Here is a 27,492-nt window from a genome sequence, read left to right on the forward strand (position 1 = left end):
ATGGAGGAGATGTTGTTGACGTTGATAGTGTTGGTTGAGGAAGGAACTTCTACTACAAAGTTTATTTATTCATTCATTCATTTCCTCAATCAAATTGTTGCTGGCAAATCCACCACTATTTTGAACACACAATATTACAGCACAGTAAAGGCTCTTCAGCCCACGATGTTGTGCTGACCTTTTAACCTACTCCAGGATCAATCTAACCCTTCCTTCCTACAGAGCCCTCTATTTTTATATCACCCATCTAAGAGTTTCTTAAAAGTCCCTTGACCACCGCCCTTAGCAGGGTGCTCTATGCACTCAACTCTGTGTAAAAAAAACTATTCTCTGACATGCCCCCCCCATATTTTCCTCCAATCAACCTAAAATGATCTCCCCTCATATTAGTCACTTCCACCCCTGGGAAAAATCTCTGGCTATTCGGAAGGTAATGTCGAGCCATTTTGTTGAATTGCTGAGTCCTTCTGGTGAAGGCACTTTAGCAAGACTGATGGACAGAGTTTCAGTAATGAGTAACAAAAAGAACAGCAATTATTTTTCCAAGTCAGGGCGGGGTGAAATTTGGACTCGCTAGTGGTGAGATGTTCTCATTCAGCTGCTTCTTTTGTCCCTCTTAGTGATGGAGGGTGAGAGCTTGCAAGGTGCTGCCAGAATAGATTCAGAGACTATGTGCTGTGAATTTTGTATTCATTTAAAAATCTTGATACTGTCTTGGAATAAGAAGCCCACTAAATTCCACCACCAGCAGCACCAAGTGGAATGGTGTGCCATAAAGTTTTACACCATAGAAATGGGACCTTCAGCCCACCAAACTGATACCTGGATCTCATGAAATTAAGCCCCATTTCAGCCACAAGTTCACCAAAACAGATAATATTACAGGAATCATGAACTATCAGAAGTGTCATTTACTGGACATCCTTTCCAGTAAAGACTTTTGAACAATACTGTATTTGTTAATGTGGAGCCGAAAGCAAGTTTGTAAATCTGGTGGGAGCAAAGGATGTTGGGATTGGTGAGGGTTGAGCATCATGGGAAGGGTGTGGGACAGGTGTCAAGGAAGGGTGATGGCGCAGGTGCAGACACACCCAGCCCCGAGACACTAGGCAAGGTCATTTGATTTGAAACAACCGGTTTATTGATCATTAAAGAATGTCTCTCTGGTGCTTCCTGCTCCCTCCCTTTCCCTTCCCCTTTTCCCAAGCATGATTTCCCTCTCCCTGCCCCCATCCCCATTCCCACAATAGAGACCCATATCAGAATCAGGTTTATCATCCCTTGCATACGTCATCTAAGTACTGTGGTAAAGTCTTGGGCACCCTAGCTCTATATAGGTGCCTAAGCCTTCTGCACAGTATTGTACATCAGAATAAACAGCCGTCAAAAACAATGCAAGGTAGAGTAGGGGCTCTTCCACTGCTATTGTGCCATTGCTTAATAGGCAAATCAGTGCCCTCTCTGTTACACTACCAGGACAAGATCAGTGATGTGAATTTTGAGTGTATGGTGAGGAAGAAAACTAAATAAAAGACTCTGTGGCTTTCTCCAGTAGAGCAGAACTGTCAAATATTTAAGTGTGAGTCTTTTGCTTCATGTATTAGTTCACCAAGAAATGCAGGCAGGTTACAGAGCAAGAGCAAATGAACCAGAGCAGTAACAAGTCCCACACAACAGCTCTCTGTTGACTGCACATTTGTTGTCCAACAGTGTAGAGCACAGAACAGTATAGTACAGGAACAGGCCATTCGGCCCACAATGTTGTGCTGAACCAGCTAAAAAGCAAATCAAAAACACCCAAACACTAATCCCTCCAACCTACACAATACATGTATCCCTCCATCTTCCTTAAGTCCATGTGCCTATCTAAATGTCTCTTAAAAGCCTCTAATGTAATTGCCTCCAGCACCAGACCAGGCATCACCATGCAGGCATCAACCACTCTCTGAGTAAAACAACTTACCCCTCACATCCCTCTTGAACCTACCCCCTCACCTTCAGTGAATGCCCTCTGATGTTGGACATTTCAACCCTGAGAAACAGATACTCCCTGTCTACTCTATCTATGCCTCGCATAATCTCATAAACCTCTTTCAGATCTCCCCTCAGGTTCCACTGCTACAGAGAAAGCAACTCAAGTTCATCCAGCCTCTCGTGATAGCACATGCCCTCTAAATTAGGTAGCATCCTGGTAAACCTCTTCTGTACACCCCACCTCCAAAAGCCTCAACATCCTTCCTATAGTGAGGCGACCAGATCTGTATGCAATATTCCAGATGTGGCCTAACCAGAGATTTATAAAGTTGTGTCATAACCTCTTGACCTTTGAACTCAATGCCTCGACTAATAAAGGCAAACATTCTACAAGCCTGCTTAACCACCTTATCGACCTGTGTAGCCACTTTCAAGGAACTATGAACTTGGATCCCAAGCAACACTGTTAAGGATCTTGCCTTTAACATGCATTTGCCCTACTAAGGTGTAACACATCACATTTATCTGCGTTAATCTCCCTCTGCCATTTCTCTGCCCACGTCTGCAAATGAACCACTTCGCACTGTATTCTCTTCTAGTCTTCTACACTGTCCACAACTTCACAAATCTTGGCATCATCGCTTACTAACCCACCCATTACGATTTTCATCCAGGTCACTTGGACACATCACGGACAGTGTAAAGTTAAATTTATTGGCTCTATTATGTTTGAGAGGAGCATCACATTTACCTAAACTCCACTTCCACCAAACTCAATTCCTTCAGATCGGCACTGAGTTCAAACGCCCTGAGGATGGGATCCTCCTCTGTAAGCATGATCAGTGACGGACTGGACAGGCTGCGATAGATGTCGAGGCGAAACCTGCAGAAAGAAATATCCACCCTTCGTACAGTTCAGTTTGTTTCTGCATAAGTTTTCAAAAGCAATATCATGGAATTTGGCTCAGTGTGTTCACACCAGTTGAATCAATTATTCAAATTGATCACACATTTGCAACTTTATTTCAAGCTTAAGTACACTCCACTTGCATTGTATTGTGACTTTAACTAATTGCACTTCATTATTTCAAAGGGCAAGTCACAGAGAGGTGGTAGACAGTGATACATGATGGTCAAATAAAACCATTTTAATCTGAGACTTCAGGATGTTAAAATACTAAGTTAGAGAATTTTCACTTGATTAGAAAGGGAGGTTACATTCCCAAAGTCTAAATTCAAGTCCAGTGGAACTGAAAAGATCTAATTTAGCCAAATATTGTCTCTAAAGAATCTTCACTTTCCCAGTTGGCACAAAATTTTAAACTTTGTGCCAACTGAAAAAGTGAAGATTCTTTTGAGACAATATTTGGCTGATATAAACTGCATGCATTGTGCATCTTTAATCCTAATAAATCAGAACAATGTAATCCACTTATTTATTTATTTATTATATTTTATTGTCGCCAAACAATTGGTATAGAACGTACAATCATCACAGCGATATCTGATTCTGCGCTTCACACTCCCTGGATTACAAATATTAAAGATATTAAAAATAGTTAAAATTAGTAAATATTAAAAATTTAAATTATAAATCATAAATAGAAAATAGAAAAATGGGAACTAAGGTAGTGCAAAAAAAACCAAGAGGCAGGTCTGGATATTTGGAGGGTACGGCCCAGATCTGGGTCAGGATCCGTTCAACAGTCTTATCACAGTTGGAAAGAAGCTGTTCCCAAATCTGGCCGTACGAGTCTGGCCGAAGAGGGACGAGAAGTCTGTTGGCTGGGTGGGACATGTCCTTGATTATCCTGGCAGCACTGTTCCGACAGCGTGTGGTGTAAAGTGAGTCCATGGACGGAAGATTGGTTTGTGTGATGTGCTGCGCCGTGTTCACTTGATATGGGTTATAAAGCACATAGAACAGTACAGCACAGGAAAAGGCCATTCAGCCCATGTCAGTATGCTGAACTAATTAAACTATTAATAACAACCCTAAACAAGTCCCTCCTGCCAACATGTCCATACTCTTCCACTCTTTGCATATTTAGGTGCCCATCTAAGAGCCTCTTAAACATTTCTATAGTATTTCGTTCGCTACCATCCCAAGCAGTGGCTTCTGCAAATTTCTCTTCAACTTACCCCCCTCACCTTAAATCCATCCCCATTGATATTAGATCAGCAGTATCTAATCAATAGATTAGTACTAGATTACCCCTCTCAGAGCTTAATTCTTCCAGTTGGAGTTAAAGAATTATCATTGGCAAATATGCTTATTCTATTTTAGATAGTGTCGTGGTTAGCACAGCATCAGTGATCACCAACCAGGGTTCAATTCCCATCGTTGTCTATAAGGAGTTTGTTCGTTCTCCCCATGACCGCATGGATTTCCTCCGAATGTTCCAGTTTCTTCCTACATTCCAAAGAGGTACGGGTTAGAGTTAGTGAGCCGCAGGCATGCTATGTTGGTGCTGAAAGAGTGACGACACTTGCAGGTTGTCTCCAGTACAATCATCAGACTGTGTTGATCATTGATGCAAACAACACAGTTCACTATGTGTTTCAGTGTTTTCCTGTACAAGTGACAAATCAAGATAACTTTTTTTTTTTTACCTGGAGTGGCGTAGACTATCTTTCTTGTTCTTTGCATTACAGAGGGTGCACTCACATCCTACAGCATGAGGTCTCGGCAATGAGAGGTCCTGTTTCAGAAGCATAGTCAGGATCTCATAGTTGTTGCGATGAGCAGCAAGAATCACGGGAGCAACGTCCATTGTGGTGGAGTATTCGGGATTCTGAATTCTCTGCATTAATTTCTGTTTAAATAAATAAAACACAAGTTTATACGGAAGAGCACTAACCATGGAGTTAAATGAATAAAGTATCTCATTGCAGCAGCATTCGAGATTTCCTTTTTAAATTTCTAATGAAGCTGCTAGTGCAGTAGCGACCTATAATGGCATAACTTGCAAAGTGGGTTGGTGCTCGTCAAGACGTTGATGCAGGAGTGACAGCACTGAAGGGGTGGGGGATGTATGGAAGGGAAGGAGTAAACCAACAGAATCATCATTTATTGTGTGATTTGACAGTGCTTATTATCATCACAGTTAATACACAAGGCTTCTTTCATATGATAGAGCATGGCGTTAGCAAGCCAACTAAATTCAGCAGCAAGACGGTTGTTTTGGAAAAGTCTATGTATGTTCATTGGGTGCAATTAATCGTAAACAATTCCTACTTAGTCAAACTTGCAAGTGGCAATAGTTCCAGTTATGTAATACTTCACCAGCAAGGGTTCAGGCATGTGATATTATTCATTGTGCTAACTGTATGGTGTTGCTGTTAAATCTAAAAGAGGATTAATCAATGGACTGTGCTTGCTAATGTTACACAAAATCTTTTGTACATTGATGTTTCTGGCAACCACTGGAGCTGGAGCCAAATTAAATAAGCAATATTTTTCTACGAATTCTACCTCATTTTAATTAATGTTGTGCAACAAAGTGGAAATTTCTCTTCAATTTGCACTTCAAATGAACCCCTTCACTGTTTATGAGATTACTACTGCATGTGCAGTATCAGTTATATTGCCTCCTCAGCTCAGGAGACGAACTTTTTCACTTTGTAGTTTGAAGGTAGTTTAAGAATTAGCCATTTCCTTGCCAAGGGATTTTTTCCCTAACAAAAATGTGAACCTTTAGATTTAAATTTACCAAACACACCTGAAAAGAAAAATCAGATTTTTTAACAGTTCAATGAGCAGCCAATTTTCTCACCTGCGCAGTACTGTGCAAATGTCTCAGTAACATAGATATAACTAGGGTTCCTAAGACTTTTGCAACAATACCGAATTTGGAGTGGAGAGTGTGTTTGTGAATCGGGCGAGATTGAAGGATGTTGGGAATGGTGAAGGTGGAGTGGCCACGGGAGGGGCGTGGGACAGGTAGTGGGTGGGGGGGGGGGGGGAGAGTGGCATGGGTGCAGACACAGCCAGCCCTGATACACCAGACAAGGTAATTTGATTCCAAACAATTGGTTTATTGATCATTACGGAAATGTCTCTCTGATGCTTCCTGCTCCCTCCCCTCTCCCATCCACTTTTCCCAACCATGATTCCCCTCTCCCAACCTTCATCCCACTTTCAGTCCACATTAGTGACCCATATCAGGATCAAGTTTGCTATTGGTCATGAAATTTGTTTTTGTTTTGTGGCAACAGTACAGTGCAATATACAAAATTACTACAGCACTGTGCAAAGGTCTTAGGCACATACATGCAGCAAGGGTGCCTAAAACTTTTGCACAGTACTGTACATTGTGCAATTCATATTTTTAAATGCATTGAAGCTGAAAGAGGCAGTTTACAACAGTTATAACAAGCTTATAATAACCCAGAACAAACATGATAGTGACAGTGGCGTTTATGACTTACAGCACTGGGGAAAAGGCTCTAAATGGACATAAATCTTACTATTTCCTAAATGATCCACTTTTTGAAAAAAGGCAATGTCAACTGTTGTGCCAGTCATTCACAGGAGAATCAGCAGAAGATGGGATAGCAGAATAAGAAAGCACAAGTAACCCACAGAATCTATAGTGCAATATCTGCCATTTAATAACATTTTCTATATCAACTGTACTCTTCCTTCTTAATCCTCTTTTCCAGGAAACTATCAATCTCAGTCTCATAAACTCACAATGATAGAGAATCACTAAAATTCTGGAGGAAAAAGTTCACAACATTCTGAATGAATAAATTTTCTTTAATCTCAGGCTCAAATGGTCCCACTCTTAGGTAATGATCATAGGGTAGATTTCTGATCCCAGGAATTAATACAATAGCATTCTCAATCAAGCATATCCTCTGTCAGCTCAAGAGAATCTCGGGCAAGGAGATCGAAATTATGCACAGTATTTTAAGTGTATATAATCTCAGACAATAGAGTTACAGTCATTAAATACAGAAATGGTCCTATGGGCCATAAATCGACACCATCCGTCACATACTCATTTACACTAATCCTACATTAAACCCTTTTCACCATCCTCACAAACCCCTCTCTCATTTGTACCACTTGCCAGCACAAATGGTGGTGGCTATTAACTTGCCAACCACGTGGGAAGAAACTGATGCACTAAAAGGGAGCCCACAGAATCACAGGGAGAATGTACAAACTCCACAGACAGGGGATAAACTAGGGTCACTGGAATCACAGGGAGAATGTACAAACTCCGCAGAGATAGCAGCAGAGACAGGGGATGAACTAGGGTCACTGGAATCATAGGGCAGAAGCTCTACTAGCTACACTAGCATGTCACCCCGAGGCTGGAGACAGAAATATAGGAGGAAGTTATAGTATAACAGGACGAACTGTTACGCTCTAACTACCATGCACTACCAGAGATGATGCTACTTTCCATCTTAATTGCTTGCTGTACCTTCACATGAATTAAGTGTGTACTCAAATCATAAAACTATTCAAAATGGCAGTATTAATTAGTCAGACACACTTTAATAGTTCTCCTATTCTGTTCTTCTACAAAGTTTACATTTCCTTGCATTATTTTATATCTGCCAGCTTCCAACCTTTGAATGTAACCAATTTACTGCCCCAGCTAGCATAGGGAGCATTCATTCAGTCCATTTAAGGCCTTTCTATAACTTTAAATAATCTGAGACCAAAGCACCAATTCTTGTGATATCCAAATCTCACACTGCGTTGGAAAATGCTGCATTGTTCAATGTTGGAATAACATTGACAGAGAATCCAAAAAATTTCCTAACTGCTATAGTTGGCTTGGATGACCGTCTGGGACGATGATTGAGAAGAATATCCACAGCACCAACAACCTCAGAGTTGATTGCCACTAGCAGTGCATCTGTAGTCTAGAAAAAAAAATGAGAAGTTATGCAACACTGCAAGATTTATATCCAAAGCTACAAATTTTAAAAGACCGTTAGCAATATAAATACTACCACCTGACAACCCCGTTCCAAGAGAAGCTTTAAGATATCTAGATTCTCATTTTCAATTGCTATCGTTACTGCATTCCTCCCCAGCACATCCACGCAGTTTATATTTAGCTCACTGAACTTCTCATCAAGGAGTTTTTTGACCATGTAGTTGTCTCCTGAAATTTTCAAAACAAAAATCATTAATGAAAATGCAAAAGCATATTGATAATTGTTGTTCAACATAACATTGGGGTGACCTTTCCAGACATGCGATGAGACATGATATTGCCTTATGACTGATCTTTTTTGTGTACAGGTTTCCCCCGCCATCCGAAGGTAGAGCGTTCCTATGAAATGGTTCGTAAGCCGAAATGTCGTAAAGCGAAGAAGCAATTACCATTTATTTATATGGGAAAATTTTGTGAGCATTCGCAGACCCAAAAATAACCTACCAAATCATGCCAAATAACACATAAAACCTAAAATAACAGTAAATTATAGTAAAAGCAGGAATGATATGATAAATACACAGCCTATATAAAGTAGAAATACTTTTCCACAATCATTACTGAACTGTTCTCTGTAGTGAAAATCTCACGCAAGCGCCGTCGGCAGAAAACCTCACGCAAGCGCTGTTGGCAAGAACACGGCACAAGCGCTCTCCAGTAACCTTTAAGTTATGAAGCTGCCAAATCATACCAAATAACACGTAAAAATACACAGCCTATATAAAGTAGAAATAATGTATGTACAGTGTAGTATCACTTACCAGAATCGGGAGGACAGCTTGCCGAGCACACTGATGATGGTGTGTCAGACTTGTCGGAGTTTGGGTGGTGCAGTGGCCCCCACCCTCCGGGCGACTGATCGATACGTTGCCACGAAGCACGCAGGGGTCCAGCGGTAGCCGGGAGGCACACAGCACATATTTAAGAAAAATGCTGAAACAAACATGCTTAATTAATTAGGTGCCGCCTGACATGTAATTGTCGGCCCAGATCAGTCCCGATTTCCGACTGCATCGTCTCTGATCTGGGCCGACAATTACGTGTCAGCGGCACCTAATTAATTAGCATGTTTATTTCGGCCTTTTTCTTAAACATGTGCAGTGCCTCCCGGCTACCGTTGCATTCTCCGTGAATCGGTATCTGTCCGTGGCCTGGGGGTTGGGGTGGTGGGACACTGGGGTGTCATCTCGTCGTCTGTTTCCATTAGAGCAGGCAGCTTGTCTTCTCCTATGACTGCCCGCCTTGATGTCGAAGGTCGAGGTTCGTCGTCTGCTGTGGCTGATGTGGAAGGCTTGCTTGCTGCTGAGCCTCGCGCATTTTTCTATCACACAGTTCTTTGTAAGGACTCAAACCACCCTGCAAGTATCCCCTAAACCGACGTACCCTTTCAAAATTAAAGTCGTACTTTATCATTACTCATTCGGTTTCGATTGTTATCCTTTCCTCTCCCAATTGCATCAGCTCTTCATCTATCAGTTCCTGGTCATGGGATGCCAAAACCTCTTCGACATCATGTTCGTCAGCTTCCACAAGCTAAACTCACTTAGTCCTTACTTCGTTCACCACGATCGAAACGCTTAATTATGTCTAGTTTTACGCTAAGTGTAACACCCTTATGAGCTCTTTTATGCTTTTCCGATACTATAGAACTCATCTTGCAAATGGCTGCTCACAGGCACGTGTTAAAGCAATGCCATTCCAAATCCGGGGGAGAGCGGCTGCTTTTTTTTCGTAACAGTGAAAACACCTTCTGAAAGCGAAAACAGGGTACTAATGTAGGTCTTTCATAACAGTGAGGTTTCATAAAGCCAACGTTCGAAAAGTGGGGGACACCTGTATATCCACAGGAAGCATCTTCGCCCACACTGTACAGTAGAAATGACAGCATGACTACTGTACAGTAGTACCAATACCAACCATCAAAAAAACTACCAATGCTGACCATCATTACTTTGTGAACATACAAGCAACCAGAGGATTTCCACGTATGTGTAGTTTACTTTAGAAATTAAAAGTACCACCAGCAAGTAAATCCTCTTCCACAGACTACACCACTTCCCTCTTCATCATTGCAATCAAGGGAAATCACATGAATTTATTAATAACAAATTTTTAAAAAAGTAAAGGCATCCGTTGCAAGACCATGGATCTGCGCCTGGAAAGTCTTCACTCTCCAGGGCTCAGGCCTGGGCAAGGTTGTATGGAAGACCAGCAGTTGCCCATGCTGCAAGTCTCCCCTCTCCATGACACCAATGTTGTCCAAGGGAAGGGCATTAGGACCCATACAGCTTGGCACCAGTGTCGTCACAGAGCAATGTGTGATTAAGTGCCTTGCTCAAGGACACAACACGTTGCCTCGGCTGGGGCTCGAACTTACGACCTTCAGGTCGCTAGTCCAATGCCTTAACCACTTGAGTCACTTAATAATCAATCCTGCTAATGACTAAGTACAAATTATCAGGGTAAGAGAATTTGAAGTTTGTACAGTTACTTGTGCACTGTGTTTCACTGGATTGCTTTATATTTATATTCATTGTGTTTTTAAAAGTTTTTTTTAAATTGTGTTCTTTGTTCTTATTGTGTTTTTTTTAAATGTGACATCAGGGCCAGAGTAACAATCATTTCATTCTTCTTTACAGCAGTGTTCTGCATGGAGGACAGTAACCAGTGGAGTGCCTCAGAGATCTGTTCTGGGACCCCTACTCTTCGTGATTTTTGTAAATGACCTGGATGAGGAAGCGGAGGGATGGGTTAGTAAATCTGCTGATGACACAAAGGTTGGGGGAGTTGTGGATTGTGTGGACGGCTATCAGAGGTTACAGCGGGATATCGATAGGATGCAAAACTGGGCTGAGAAGTAGCAGTTGGAGTTCAACCCAGATAAGTGTGAGGTGGTTCATTTTGGTAGGTCAAATATGATGGCACAATATAGTATTAATGGTAAGACTCTTGTCAGTGTGGAGGATCAGAGGCATCTTGGAGTCCGAGTCCACAGGACACTCAAAGATGCAGGTTGACTCTGTGGTTAAAAAGGCATATGGTGCATTGGCCTTCATCAACCGTGGGATTGAGTTTAAGAGCCGAGAGATAATGTTACAACTATATAGGACCCTGGTCAGACCCCAATTGGAGTTCTGCGCTCAGTTCTAGTCACTACACTACAGGAAGGATGTGGAAACTACAGAAAGGGTGCAGAGGAGATTTGCAAAGATGTTGCCTGGATCAGGGAGCATGCCTTATGAAAATAGGTTGAGTGAACTCGGCCTTTTCTCCTTGGAGCGGTGGAGGATGGGAGGTGACCTGATAGTGGTGTGTAAGATAATGAGAGGCATTGATCATGTGAATAGTCAAAAGCTTGTTTCCAGGGCTGAAATGGCTAACACAAGAGGGCACAGTTTTAAGGTGCTTGGAAGTAGGTACAGAGGAGATGTCAAGGCTAAATTATCTTTTTTTAAACGCAGAGAGTAGTGAGTGCATGGAATGGGCTGCCGGCAACAGTGGGGGAGGCAGATACGATAGGATCTTTTAAGAGGCTCCTGGATAGGTACATGAAGCTCAGGAAGATAGAGGGCTATGGGTAACCCTAATAATTTCTAAAGTATGTACATGTTCGGCACAGCATTGTGGGCCAAAGGGCTTGTATTGTGCTATAGGTTTTCTATGTTTCTATGTTTTTTTAATAACAATAAACATTCTAGAATCTTGAAATGACAATTATTACTTAGCAAGCTGGCACCAAAAACTTACTTCCATCTCTTTTGCAATTCCTCACATTATATTTTACCTAAAGGTGTTTTTAAAATTAAAAAAAATATGATTGAGCATGCACACAGTGTGCATAAAATGCCATTTCAGTATCTACATCAACACCTTGTGTGCATTTTTCAATCATGTTCAGCATTCCGCAAAAAAATCACAAAAGTTATTAAAAAGTTTGTCTTTTGTTTCCTAAGTTTACCAAGAGCATTCTTTTAAAAAAATGTAATTGGATGCTAAGCCAGTTCAGTGATGATATCAATATCATTTTTCTCTTTCATGAAAGAAAAACACTTGATACAGAAATCGCCAATCTCTCGGGATGGACTTAAGTGTCAATACTTCATGCTGTGTGCATATTCTGGGTCATTAATTTGCGTGTTGTTTGCTTGCTCCTTTGACCTCTGAACAAGTACACCAACTGAGGCAGCGACCAGTCATAAAGGGAGGGAAGCATCAGATTTGATTAGCTGCATTTGTCGCATGTACATCGAAACATACAGTAGAATCTGTTGTTTCGCAGCGACAACCTGCACAGTCCAAGGATTGTACTGGGGGCAGCTCACAAGTGTCACCATGCTTCATAGCATGCCCACAACTCACTAACCCTAATCCTACCAGTATGTCTTTGAATGCAGAAGGAAACCAAAGCACCCAGGTAAAACCTACATGGTCACGGGAGAGCATACGCACCCCTTACAGACAGCAGCACCGCATTATCTTCCCGTGAAACATTTTGGGAAGCTTTAGTACTTTAAAAAGAGCAAAGTAAATTAGTTTGTAGGAATTTTACCTAAAATGAGCGACTGAAGTATTGATTAAAAAGAATGCATATAATTCTGGGGAGAATCAGAATTTGTGCTAAAAGAACAACAGGCTTAATACCATCGATATGGATATTTTAAATGATGGTGTAGACAGTTGAGAGAGAAAAACAGAAGAAAAAGTAGGAGAATTAGAAACAACGAAGACCTGGTCAGTATAAAGTGGGATTGTGTTAAGTGGGGTCATATTTACATTTGGACATCTGGTTAGTGTCAGTGCGGGAGCAGAGCTGAGACAGCTGTTCAGCTGGGGTGGCTTTACAGCCCTGGGAACACTCCACTATCCTCAAATACAGAGGAAAACAGATACGGACATTTTGATGTGCAGAAACATTTTAGAATACTGGGTGCCTAGGGCAGTCTGGTCAATTGTACAAGCTTAAACTCTGATAATTGTCAACCAGGTGATTAAGGTACTCATAAAAGCCAGCAGGACTTTGAAAGAATAAAGAAACAAGTACAGATATAGAAAAGAGGTTAACTTATAAATTTTCTGTAAAATATAAAGCACTATCTAGAAGGTATACAAAGAAATGTATAAAAAATGTGCATCATGAGCATTCAAATGAAGGGTCTTAACCCAAAACATTAACCACACATTTCCTTTACACCTGCTGCCTGACCTGCTGAATTCCAACAGCAGCTTGTGTTTTTTTATTCAGATACCTGCACCTGCAGTCTCTTGTAACTATCTTACAAAATGATTAGCAGCAATAACTCCAGAGATGAGCAACTGCAGAGGATCCCATGTCCCTGACTCAGAAAAGAACACAATGTGTCAAATCTGGCCAGGTTCTCCTGCAACAGTTAATACCCAATTTCAAGTAGCGAGTCTCTACTTCAGGAGGATTCCACAGGACATTTCACTTTGTGGAGAAAAGGAAGGGTTACCCATTATATGAAGAAACCTCAAAGAAAATTGTCTGAAGATGTTTTGAAACCAAAAATGTGAATAAGATGGCGATATTTCATAATTCAGTTCTAGAAAGGAGAATCATAATCGTTTCAAGATGTTTGGTTGGTCAAGATCTCTGAGGATCTAACCTGGTCCCAACATATCGATGTAGTTATAAAGAAGGCAAGACAGCGACTACACTTCATTAGGAGTTTGAAGAGATTTGGCATGTCAACAAATACACTCAAAAACATCTATAGTTGCACCATGGAAAGCATTCTGACAGGCTGCATCACTATCTCGTATGGAGGGGCTACTGCACAGGACCGAAAGAAGCTGCAGAAGGTTGTAAATCTAGTCAGCTCCATCTTGGGAATTAGCCCACAAAGTACTCAGGACATCTTTAAGGAGCGGTGTCTCAGAAAGGCAGTGTCCATTATAAAGCATGCCTTTTTCTCACCGTTACTCAGGAGATACAGAAGCCTGAAGGCACACACTCAGCGATTCAGGATCAGCTTCTTCCCCTCTGCCATCCCATTCCTAAACGGACATTGAACCCTTGGACACGACCTCGCTTTTATTTTAATATACAGTATTTCTGTTTTTGCACGTTTTTAAAAAATCTATTCAATGTACATAATTGATTTACTTGTTTATTATTATTTTTATTTTATTTATTATTTTTTTCTGCTAGATTATGTATTGCATTGAACTGCTGCTGCTAAGTTAACAAATTTCACATCACATGCCGGTGATAATAAACCTGTTTCTGATTCTGAATAATTGAAAACAAAACTACAAAAATAAGACAGGTAATGATCAATTTCCCCAAAACCTCAGTGAGTCAATGTATAGGTCCACAAATCATAGAGAGAAGCCTTGCATCCAAATCGACAACATTATGCAAATTTGTGTGCTAAATATTAATACAAACTAAACTAATTAATTATTTTACCAATTAAAAACCCCTCAGACATGTAGGATCAGGTCTAGACTCATTTTTATTTTATAGCAGTAACAAAATTGGCATAATAATAAAGATCCATTCCAACATATTAAAGCAATCATGACGAAAGCATTCCAGCAGCAACACTTCATTAGGAGTTTCGAGATTAGGTTTCTTACCAAAGATTGTAGAAACTTTCTATAGATGTACCATGGAGAGCATTTTGACTAGTTACATAACGTAGAAACATAGAAAATAGGTGCAGGAGTAGGCCATTCGGCCCTTCGAGCCTGCACTGCCATTCAGTATGATCATGGCTGATCATCCAACTCAGAACCCTGTACCAGCCTTCCCCCCATACCCCCTGATCCCTTTAGCCACAAGGGCCATATCTAACTCCCTCTTAAATATAGCCAATGAACTGGCCTCAACTGTTTCCTGTGGCAGAGAATTCCACAGATTCACCACTCTCTGTGTGAAGAAGTTTTTCCTAATCTCGGTCCTAAAAGGCTTCCCCTTTATCCTCAAACTGTGACCCCTCGTTCTGGACTTCCCCAACAACGGGAACAATCTTCCTGCATCTAGACTGTCCAATCCCTTTAGGATTTTATATGTTTCAATAAGATCCCCCCTCAATCTTCTAAATTCCAACTAGTATGAGCCTAGTCAATCCAGTCTTTCATATGAAAGTTCTGCCATCCCAGGAATCAATCTGGTGAACCTTCTTTGTACACCCTCTATGGCAAAAATGTCTTTCCTCAGATTAGGGGACCAAAACTGCACACAATACTCCAGGTGTGGTCTCACCAAGGCCTTGTACAACTGCAGGAGTACCTCTCTGCTCCTGTACTCGAATCCTCTTGCTATGAATGCCAGCATACCATTTGCCTTTTTCACCGTTTTTCACCGCCTGCTGTACCTAATTCGCCTTTTTCACCGCCTGCTGTACCTGAACCATCTGGCGTGATGCCAATGCACATGACTGTTATTGGTCTCAGAGGATTGTAGACTCAAGCAGATCCATCATGGGTACAAACCTCTCCAGTATCAAGAATATCTTCAAAAGGCTGCATCCATCATGAAGGACATCACCTTGCAGGACATGCCTGGGCCTGTCTAGTCCAGCCGACTGATGCCGCTCTGCATTCACAGGGAATCCTGTAAACGTCAGCCGACCTGAGTCCCAGGTCATCTTTGACCAGCTGAAGCTGTGAATTGAGCTTCCTTACAGGTTTTTGGATGGCATTAATCCAGTTTTTCTTCAGGATCTAGGCAATCCATAAGACCATAAGACAAAGGAGCAGAAGTAGGCCATTCGGCCCATCGAGTCTGCTCAGCCATTTTATCATGAGCTGATCCATTCTCCTATTTAGTCGCACTCCCCCGCCTTCTCACCATAACCTTTGATGCTCTGGCTACTCAGATACCTATCAATCTCTGCCTTAAATACACCCAATGACTTGCCCTCCACTGCTGCCCGTGGCAACAAATTCCATAGATTCACCACCCTCTGACTAAAAAAATTTCTTCGCATTTCTGTTCTGAATGGGCGCCCTTCAATCCTTAAGTCATGCCCCCTCGTACTAGACTCCCCCATCATGGGAAGTAACTTTGCCACATCCACTCTGTCCATGCCTTTTAACATTCGAAATGTTTCTATGAGGTCTCCCCTCATTATTCTAAACTCCAAGGATTACAGTCCAAGAGTGGACAAATGTTCCTCATATGTTAACCCTCTCATTCCCGGAATCATTCTAGTGAATCTTCTCTGTACCCTCTCCAACGTCAGCACATCCTTTCTTAAATAAGGAGACCAAAACTGCCCACAGTACTCCAAGTGAGGTCTCACCAGCGCCTTATAGAGCCTCAACATCACATCCCTGCTCCTATACTCTATTCCTCTAGAAACGAATGCCAACATTGCATTCACCTTCTTCACTACTGACTCAACCTGGAGGTTAATTTTAAGGGTATCCTGTACGAGGACTTCCAAGACCCGTTGCATCTCAGAACTTTGAATTCTTTCCCCATTTAAATAATAGTCTGCCCATTTATTTTTTCTGCCAAAGTGCATAACCATACACTTCCCAACATTGTATTTCATTCACCACTTCTCTGCCCATTCCTCCAACCTATCCAAGTCTCTCTGCAGACTCTCCGTTTCCTCAACACTACCGGCCCCTCCACCTATCTTCGTATCGTCAGCAAACTTAGCCACAAAGCCATCTATTCCATAATCCAAATTGTAGATGTACAATGTAAAAAGAAGCGGCCCCAACACTGATCCCTGTGGAACACCACTGGTAATCGGCAGCCAACCAGAATAGGATCCCTTTATTCCCACTCTCTGTTTCCTGCCAATCAGCCAATGCTCTATCCACATATGTAACTTTCCCATAATTCCATGGACACTTATCTTGTTAAGTAGCTTCATGTGTGGCACCTTGTCAAAGGCCTTCTGAAAATCCAAATATACAACATCCACTGCATCTCCCTTGTCTAGCCTACTGGTAATTTCCTCAAAAAATTGTAATAGGTTTGTCAGGCAGGATTTTCCTTTAAGGAATCCATGCTGAGTTCTGCCTATCTTGTCACATTCCTCCAGGTACTCTGTAACCTCATCCTTGACAATCGACTCCAACAACTTCCCAACCACCGATATCAAGCTAGCAGGTCTATAATTTCCCTTTTGCTTCCTTGCCCCCTTCTTAAATAGTGGAGTGATATTTGCAATCTTCCAGTCTTCCAGAACCATGCCAGAATCTATCAACTTTTGAAAGATCATCACTAATGCCTCCGCAATCTCCACAGCGACTTCCTTCAGACCACGAGGGTGCATTCCATTTGGTCCGGGAGATTTATCTACCTTTAGCCTATTCAGCTTGCTGAGTACTTTCTCTGTCGTAATTGTGACTGCGCACACTTCTCTTCCCTGCCACCCTTGAGTGTCCAGTATACTGCTGATGTCTTCCTCAATGAAGACTGATACAAAATACTCGTTCAGTTCCTCCACCATCTCCTTATCTCCCATTACAATTCTCCAGCATCATTTTCTATCAGTCTTATATCTACTCTCACCTGTCTTTTACTCTCTATATACTTGAAAAAGCTTTTAGTATCCTCTTTGATATTATTTGCTAGCTTCCTTTCATAGTTAATCTTTTCTCTCTTAATGACCTTCTTGGTTTCCTTTTGTAAGGTTTTAAAAACTTCCCAATCCTCTGTCTTCCCACTAACTTTTGCTTCCTTGTATGCCCTCTCCTTTGCTTTAAGAAACCATGTAAATATCCTTCAAGAAACCATGTAAATATAGAGAAGACAGGCAGTAGCAATGGAGTAGTGTATATCAGCCAGACGGGATGCACGGTGAAAACCCTCACCAAGGAGCACAGGATGTGTATCCATTTGGGTTACCCAGAGAAAGCAGCAATAGTAGAACACTGCATTCACCATGACTATAGGATTGACTTCGACAGCACAAAAATACTATGCCATGCCAGTGGTTTTGGGGACTGCCTGGTAAAAGAAGCCACTGAAATAAAACTAGAGAGAAAGTATTTTAACAAAGACGAAGGTCTCACTCTAAGTAAGAGCTGGAATTCGATTGTAAACAAAGTGGGAGACCATAAACCTGATTGGATGAAGAAAGGAGGGACGGAATATGGGGGTGGGGGTATAAATACCACTGGACTAGATATACTCAGGCATCATCCCTGAAGAAGATGGCAGAGTCTGTCATCAAAACGTCAGTTATAACTGATTTGTACTCACTGGAAGCCCGAGAAGAGTTTACTTGTCATATATGCCAGGAAAGCACGAGATCCTTTCTCAAAGTACATATGTCACCATATACAACCCTGAGATTCATTTTCTTGCAGGTATACTCAATATATCCATTACAGAATCAATGAAATAGTGTATCAACTTAGGTATTGAAATAAATATAGTGTCTATAAAAAATATCTCCCCCCGCCCTCCGGGAAGTTTTCATGTTTTATTGTTTTACAATATTGAGTGGATTTAATTTGGCTTTTTTGACACTGATCAACAGAAAAAGACTATTTTGTGTCAAAGTGAAAACAGATTTCTCCAAAGCAATCTAAATTAATTACAAATATAAAACACAAAATAATTGATTGCATAAGTATTCATCCCCTTTAATACAATACACCAAATCATCACTGGTACAGCCAATTGGTTTTAGAAGTCACATAATTAGTTAAATGGAGATCACCGTGTGCAGTCAAGATGTTTCAATTGATTATAGTAAAAATACACCCGTATCTGGAAGGTCCAACTGCTGGTGAGTCCGTATCCTGACAAAAACTACACCATAAAGACAAATGAACACTCCAAACAACCGCGCAAAAAAGTTATTAAAAAGCACAAATCAGGAGATGGATGCAAGAAAATTTCCAAGTCACTGAATATCCCTTGGAGTACAGTTAAGTGAATCATCAAGAAATGGAAAGAATATGGCAGAACTATAAATCTGCCTAGAGCAAAAACTGAGTGCCCTGTAAGAAGAGAACTAATGAGGGAGGCCACCAAGAGACCCACGTCAACTCTGGAGGAGTTACAAGCTTCAGTGGCTGAGATGGGAAAGATTGTGCATACAACTGTTGCCTGGGTGCTTCACCAGCTGCAGCTTTATGGGAGAGTGGCAAAGAGAAAGCCACTGTTGAAAAAAACTCACAGGAAATCTCAGCTAAAGTTTGCCAGAAGGCATGTGGGAGACTCCAAAGTCATCTGGAAGTTTCTATGGTCTGATGAAAGTAAAATTGAGCTTTTTGGCTATCAGACTAAAACGCTAGGTTAGGTGTAAGTAAACTCTGTACATCATCAAACACGCACCATCCCTACCTTGAAGCATGGTGGTGGCTGCATCATGCTGTGGGGATGCTTCAGTGCAGCAGGGCTTGGAAGGCTTGTGAAGGTAGAAGGCAAAACGAATGCAGCAAAATATTGAGAAATCCTAATGCAGTGTGCAAGAGAACTGTGACTTGTTTTCCCAGATTTATTTTCCAGGAAAGCAATAACCCCAAGCATAAAGCCAAAGCTACACAAATGGTTTAAAAACAACAAAGTTAATGTCCTGGAGGGACCAAGTCAGAGTCCAGACCTCAATCCAATTGAGAATTTGTGGCTGGATTTGAAAAGGGTTGTTCACTCATGACCTCCATGCAATCTGACAGAGCTTGAGCAGTTTTGTAAAGAATGGCGAAAGATTTGCAGTGTACAGATGTACAAAGCTGATAGAGACATATCTACACAGACTTAAGTCTGTAATTGCTACCAAAGGTGCATCTAGCCAATACTGTCTTGAAGAGGGTGAATATTTATGCAATCAATTATTTTATGTTTTATACTTGTAATTAATTTAGATCACTTCATAGAGTTCTGTTTCACTCTGACACAAGAGAATCTTTTTCTGTTCATCAGTGTCCAAAAAAAGCCAAATTAAAATCCACTGTGATTCAATGTTGTAAAACAATAAAACATGAAAACTTCCAACAGGAGGTGAGTGCTTTTTATATGCACTGTATGTGTGTGTGCGTTTTAATTAGTTAAATTAAATAAGCAGTGCAAAAATAGAAATCAAAAGATCATGAGGTAATTTCCATGGGCTCATTGTCCATTCAGAAATCGGACAGCAGAGAGGAAGAAGCTGTTCCTGAATAGTTGAGTTGTTTGAAATAACTGCAATTAATATAGTTATTAGGCAAAGTCATTATCATTTGTGTTTAATTGGCAACAATGATTAATTTGAAAGTCACAAAGTGAATTCATTAATAATTTAGTGACCATCTGTGCATATTATCTTACTAATTTCCATGTCCTCACTCAAATAAAAAGAATGGTTGCAGTAAAAGGATTTTGCTGCATGAAATTACTCCAAAACACCTTTAAGTACCAAAGTTAAAAATTAGCTTTATTTGTTAAAATAGACAGTGAAATGCGCTGTTTGCATCAAATCAGTGAGGATTGTGATGGGCAGTATGCAATTGTTGCCATACTTCTGGCACCAATGCAGCATGCCCACAATTCACTAACATTAACCCCAATCATGTGTCACTTGAACTTGGGAGGAAACCTCCATGGTCATGGAGAGGACATACAAACTCCTTACAGACTGTGGCAGGAATCAGACCCTGATCTTGCAGCTAGTGCTAAGGCCTCTCAGACAACCCTTAGTGACCAGATTATTCCAGCAGTGCAAAAGCTATTTCAGCTGAGTGCATATGAGGTAGCTTCTTTGAAGACATACATACATGCATGATTTTACTTGCAACTTAAGATTCCTCGTCCTGCCCCTTTCCATGTGTTTGTGTTTCCCTTTCTTTTATTTTAAAAGCAGATATAATCCAGAAGTCTAGTGCAATGACACCAGCAACAATTGGATACTGAAAGGTGGAACTGCAGTGAGACAGCAACACATACTTTGTATTGTCAATACAGCACAAAAAAAATTCTGAAAAGTTCAAGTTCAAAGTTCAAACTAAATTTATTATCATTGTACAGACATGTCACCGAGATTTATTTTCCAGCAGGCATTCACAGTAGATACTAAGAAATACAATGGAATCAATTAAAGTCTACACACAAAGACAGGCAAACAACCAATATGCAAAAGACAAACTGCACAAATACAAAAAAAAACAAATAATAATAACTAATACTGAGAACACTAGTTGTAAAATCCTTGAAAGTACTGTAAGTCCATAGGTTATGGAATCAGTTCCAAAAATGCAAATGCAGACATGATAAGCGTTCCCAAAAATCACTGCACGGTCTTTCCTTTATAATTCTAATGAAGTCTATTCATGCAACAGTTGGAAGCTCTGATAGGACATTAATAATGAGAAAAATAAACAGACACTGGAAATCTGAAAATGCCAGTTGGAATAGAGAAATAGCATGATGGTTTCAGTTGATGGCCTTTCATCAGACATGGCAGATATCAACATGGCTTAAACTACAGAGCAGGGGAAAAGGTAGACAGAACGTTAAATATAAAAAATTCACCACAGGAAATGACCTTCTCAGTCTCACCATGTGTGTTTTGATGATGTCAAATCCCATCTCCATCTGCATTAATCTCATCTGCCTGCACATGGTCCGTATCTTTCTATTCCCTGCCTGGCCATCTGCCTATCTCAAGTGTTGCTTAAACAGTGCTCTCATATCTGCATCATACCCGGCAGCACATTCTCAGCACCTACCACTCTCTGTGTAAGAAAACTTGCTTTGCAATTCTCCTTTAAACTCCTCCCCCTAAACCTATGCTCACGAGTGCACGGCATTTCTACCCTGAGAAAAAGACTATGACTGTGTAAAGGGAATGCCTGTGATCAGCTGGAGAATGAATGATATAAGTGGTGGTGGGAGGAGGATGGTAAACACTTAATAAGCATTTCTAATCCACCCAATTTGCACAGCTGGGTAGTCTGTCAACAAGTCAGTAAAATGGAAACAGTAATGTCAGGGAGATGAAGCAGGTACACTCACTATTAATGATCGACAAATAAGGAGATATAAGCAATAATTAATGGACAGTGAGGAAATGAGAAAATAATTTATCACTTTGAAATATTTATAACAAGCCTTTATCAGGTCTGTGAGGATTTCAAAATGTACCATCCAACGTCACGTGTTCTCACAACCATGCTGGCACCAAGCTGGTGTGAGACAGTTCCTGTGTAAACATCCAACTGCTCTTGGATTGTAAACAATCTTTCGTTGCTTCATGTGCCAATAAAGATAATCGTTATGTATCTTTTCATCCTGAGTAGAATTTTTTTAAAAAAATCAAAGGAGGACATGCCACATATCAACAAATTTTTTTGCTCGCCATCTTGGCCACACATGACAAATGCTTGCCAGTTCTGCCTTAGACATCTCCTGTATGTAATAACGTGGCCACTGAGTACATGTTCACAGTCTTCTGCTGCTGTCGCCCATTGCTTCAAGATATGATGTGTTATGCATTCAGAGATGCTTTTCTGCACACCACTCTTGTAATGCATGGTTCTTCGAGTTACTGTCACCTTCCTGTCAGCTTGAATCAGTCTGACTATTGTCCTCTAACCTCTCTCATTAACAAGGCATTTTCAACCACAGAACTGCCATTCACTGGATTTTTTCTTTTTATTTTTTTCACACCATTTGCTGTAAACTCTAAGGAAGGGGTTCCCAATTTATTTTTAATCCCTTCGACCAATACCATTAAGCAAGGGGTCTGTGGACCCCTCGTTGGGAACCCCTGCTCTGGAGACTATTGTGCATGAAAATCCCAGGAGATCAGTAGCTTCTGCGATTCCCAAACCATCCTGTCTGGCATCAACAATAATTCCACAGTCCAAGTCACTTTGATCACATTTCATTCCTATTCAGACGTTTGGTCTGAACATCAGCTGAACCTCTTGACCAAGTCTGCAGGCTTTTAAGTACTGAGTTGCCGCCTCATGATTGGCTGATTAGATTTTTGCATTAACGAACTGATGTACAGGTGTGGCCACTGAGTGCCTATCGCTGTTCCCTCACCCACAATCACTAGCCACAGTCTCTGATCACACAACTCAGCAAGTGTCAACCCAAGACCTCCTGGTCCGGGCACCCTTACCCTCCTGAAGCTGCTAGTGTTGTCTCCAATATCGATGGCAATGCGGCTGAACAGCTCCAACAATCACAATTCTGGCAAAAATATGTTACGGTCAGAAACTGTACAACATCCCGATAGTTTTAGCACAGCCCAACATGCCAAAGAGGTGACCTATAAAAAGCATTCTCCAATATCTAAGCCATTAACCACTCTTCCCCTACAGCAGATAACCACATTTCTGTTTTGTCTTTTTTTATTTCAGATTTCCAGGACTCCCAGGTTTGTCCAAATTTTAATTTAATTGTTAAAAGCTACAATAATGGGAAAGCAAATCTACAATCCTTATAAAATAACACTGTGTGTAATTCACTCTGTTAAATTGTCATATGCAGTGTATTTTGACAGATCAAATAGTCATAATTTAATGCTATCCTTGTGAAATTAAATCTGGCAGCTATCAATGGCAATTTTGAAAAAGATAATTGCCTTGTTTCCGATTAGTTCAGCTAATTCATGATGCCTTCTGAATCTTTCATGAGTACTGCTGTCACGATATTCACTGAAATCCATCAGATACCCACTGTTTAGAACAGGGGTTCCCAACCTTTTTAAGCCATATCAAGCTAGGGGTCCATGGACCCAGGTTGGGAATCTCTGGTTTAGAGATATCTGAAGTTTGCTGTAGTGGATGTGCACCATTGACAATATGCTACTGTTGAATAAAACTGTTATTTTTGCGGCAACTATTTGAAATATTACAGAATCGCATTTTGCCGCTGGCAGCACACACACACACACACTGAAATTCAGTTCTGGTATTCAAAGGATCCATGTTGTTGCACACTATACGTAGCATGAACAAACTATCAGAGACTGAAATAAGTTATTAAAAGAGGATGTGGAGTTTCAAAGCAAATGCTCGTTTTCTCCATTGCTAATTTTCCATTGATCAAAAAGTTGCAAAGACAAAAGCTAACATTTCTGCAGCCCCATTGACTAAGGAGCCAATGAAATAACATCTGCTGTATGCAAATAAATATGAATTGAGAATATAGCTGGGATTATGCCACTTCATTGAGGCAGGAGACAGTTGCCAAACAGTTTCAAACTAGCTTTAGATCCGTGCACCTGTGTGGCTGTTAAACTACACCATGCTCAGAGCAGTTTTTAAATAGGTCAGTTGCATGTGTGTGTGTTCAAAAATCAGAAATTTTTGTAACTGATAGTAGTAAGACCATTCAGACTGTCTTGCTCACTGTGGTTTCAAGCATTCAGGCTTCGGAGTGCAAATAAAAAGATCACACTACTGCAACAAGTTAGAAACTACAAAGAATTTTAAAGTATCAACAATCATCAATCATCTTAAATTTTCATTTCAGTTACAAAGGTCATAAAGATTTGGAGAATGCAATCATCAACAGTAGTGTATGAGGCAATCCATTAACTGCACGAGGTGTTGGGACTGAACTTGTTCCTTTACAGTCAACAGAACATTACACAGATAATTTCCTCCATCGATAAGTATCTGGAACTAATACAGTTTTATAGTATTGCAGTATTATTGGAAATGTTTTAATTTGTTGTGTACTTCACTTAAAGATATAATTTGTTATTCAGTTTTTTAAAAATCTTTTTAACTATTGTCTACAGGTGAGGTGCCGGAGGATTGGAGAGTAGCTCATGTTGTTCCGATGTTTAAAAAATGATCGAAAAGTAATCCGGGAAATTATAGGCCAGTAAATTTGACGTCGGTACTGGGTAAGTTATTGGAGGGAGTACTAAGAGACAGAATCTACAAGCATTTGGATAGACAGGAACTTATTACGGAGAGTCAACATGGCTTTGTGCGTGGTAGGTCATGTTTGACCAATCTATTGGAGTTTTTCGAGGAGGTTACCAGGGAAGTGGATGAAGGGAAGGCAGGTGGATGTTGTCTACATGGACTTCAGTAAGGCCTTTGACAAGGTCCCGCATGGGAGGTTAGTTAGGAAAATTCAGTCGCTAGGTATACATGGAGAGGTGGTAAATTGGATTAGACATTGGCTCAATGGAAGAAGCCAAAGAGTGGTAGTAGAGAATTGCTTCTCAGAGTGGAGGCCTGTGACTAGTGGTGTGCCACAGGGATCAGTGATGGGTCCATTGTTATTTGTCATCTATATCAATGATCTGGATGATAATGTGGTAAATTGGATCAGCAAATTTGCTGATGATACAAAGATTGGAGGTGTAGTGAACAGTGAGGAAGGTTTTCAGAGCCTGCAGAGGGACTTGGACCAGCTAGAGAAATGGGCTGAAAAATGGCAGATGGAGTTTAATACAGACAAGTGTGAGGTATTGCACTTTGGAAGGACCAACCAAGGTAGAACATACAGGGTAAATGGTAAGGCACTAAGGAGTGCAGTAGAACAGAGGGATCTGGGAATACAGATACAAAATTCCCTAAAAGTGGCATCATAGGTAGATAGTGTCATAAAGAGAGCTTTTGGTACACTGGCCTTCATTAATCAAAGTATTGAGTATAAGAGCTGGAATGTCATGATGAGGTTGTATAAGGCATTGGTGAGGCCGAATCTGGAGTATTGTGTTCAGTTTTGGTCACCAAATTACAGGAAGGATATTAATAAGGTTGAAAGAGTGCAGAGAAGGTTTACAAGGATGTTGCCGAGACTTGAGAAACTCAGTTACAGAGAAAGGTTGAATAGGTTAGGACTTTATTCCCTGGAGCGTAGAAGAATGAGGGGAGATTTGATAGAGGTTTATAAAATTATGATGGGTATAGATAAGAGTGAATGCAAGCAGGCTTTTTCCACTGAGGCAAGGGGAGAAAAAAAACCAGAGGACATGGGTTAAGGGTGAGGGGGGGAAAGTTTAAAGGGAACATTAGGGAGGGCTTCTCCACACAGAGAGTGGTGGGAGTATGGAATGAGCTGCCAGACGAGGTGGTAAATGCGGGTTCTTTTTTAACATTTAAGAATAAATTGGACAGATACATGGATGGGAGGTGTATGGAGGGATATGGTCCATGTGCAGGTCAGTGGGACAAGGCAGAAAATAGTTTTGCACAGTCAAGGGCCAAAAGGCCAGTTTCTGTGCTGTAGTTTTTCTATGGTTTCTATTTCCATGAAGTTCAGTTAATTGGGCCAAACTGTACTGGTCCCAAAGTGTCCCATTAAAAAGGAAGCAAATAAAAAAGGAAAATATAGTGCTGTATTGTACTTGGGTAGATTGTCCATTCAGAAATCTGATGGCGGAGGAAAGACGCTGTTTGTGAAACGTGAGCATGTGTCTTAAGGCTCCTGTACCTCCTCCTTGATGGTAGCAATGAGCAGAGAGCATGTCCTAGGTGATGGGCGTTCTTAATGATGGATGTCACCATTCTGAGCCATTGCCTTTTGAAGATGTCCTTGATGCTGGAGAGGCGAGAGCCCACGATAGAGCTGGCCGAGTTTACAACTTTCCACAGCATTTTCCAATCCAGTCCAGTGGCTCCTCCATACCAGATGGTGGGATACCAAAGAAGTTAGAATGCGCTCCACGGAACATCTGCACAAATTTGCAAGCATCATTGTGCACGCCAAGCCTCTTCAAATTCCTAATGCAATATAGCCACTGTTGTACCTTCTTAGTAATTGCATCAATATGTTGGACCCAGGATAGACCTTCAGAGATGCTGACACCCAGGAACTTGAAACTGCTCACCTTTACCACTGCTGACCCCTCGATGATGACTGGTGTGTGTTCCCTCAACTTCCCCTTCCTGAAGTCCACAATCAATTCCTTGGTCTTACTAACATTGAGTACAAGGTCATTGTTGCGACACCACTCAACCAGCTGATCTACTTCACTCCTGTACGCCTCCTTGTCACCATCTGAAATTCTGCCAACAATAGTTGTGTCATCAGCAAATTTATAGATGGCGTTTGAAGTGTGCCTAGCCAGACACTCATTGGTATCGAGAGAGTACAGCTTATCATGCATCTTTGAGGTGCACCAGTGTTGATTGTCAGTGAGAAAGAGACATTATTTCTGATCCAATCCACACTGACTGTGGTTTCCTGATGGATCCAGTTGCAGTGGGAGGTATAGAGGCTCACGTCTTGGAGCTTGTTAATTAGAACTGAGGGTATAATTGTGTTGAACACTGAGCTGTAATCAGTAAACAGCAGTCTGATGTAGGTATTGCTATTGTATAGGTGGTGCAAGGCCAAATGGAGAGCCAGTAAGATTGCAGATACTGTAGAACATTGTAGCAATAGGCAAATTACAGTGGGTCCAGGTCCTTGCCTAGGCACGAGTTGCTTTGGGATGACCAACTTCCCCAAGCACTTCACCACAATAAACGTGAGTACAATTGGGTGATAGTCATTTGAGGCAGCTCACCCTACTCTTCCTGTGCACTGTTATGATTGCCAACCTTTTTGATTGAGGTGGGAAACTCTGACAGCTGCAGTGAGAGACTGAAAATGTCCTTGAATGACCCCACCAGCTTGTTAGCACAGGTTCGGTGTCCCACCGGATTCACCACTGGGGAC

General features: G+C 41.1%; 1 protein-coding gene across 2 annotated transcripts in view; it reads right to left on the bottom strand.

Annotated features, from left to right (window-relative positions):
* trpc1 (transient receptor potential cation channel, subfamily C, member 1) overlaps positions 1–27,492 on the bottom strand; it is a 71,765-nt gene that overhangs the window by 42,847 nt on the left and 1,426 nt on the right. For both annotated transcript variants that reach the window (XR_011885653.1, XM_072255023.1), the window contains exons 2-5: positions 7,954–8,105; positions 7,759–7,860; positions 4,588–4,790; positions 2,726–2,857 (exon numbers count right to left, since the gene is read on the bottom strand). Coding sequence is in view for 1 of the 2 variants with exons in the window: in XM_072255023.1 (XP_072111124.1) it covers positions 2,726–2,857; positions 4,588–4,790; positions 7,759–7,860; positions 7,954–8,105 (589 nt within the window). In the remaining variant the exon portion in view is untranslated. The remainder of the gene's footprint in view (positions 1–2,725; positions 2,858–4,587; positions 4,791–7,758; positions 7,861–7,953; positions 8,106–27,492) is intronic.

Source organism: Mobula birostris, chromosome 4, assembly GCF_030028105.1.
Source record: "Mobula birostris isolate sMobBir1 chromosome 4, sMobBir1.hap1, whole genome shotgun sequence".
In the NCBI taxonomy this organism is placed as follows: Eukaryota; Metazoa; Chordata; class Chondrichthyes; order Myliobatiformes; family Myliobatidae; genus Mobula; species Mobula birostris.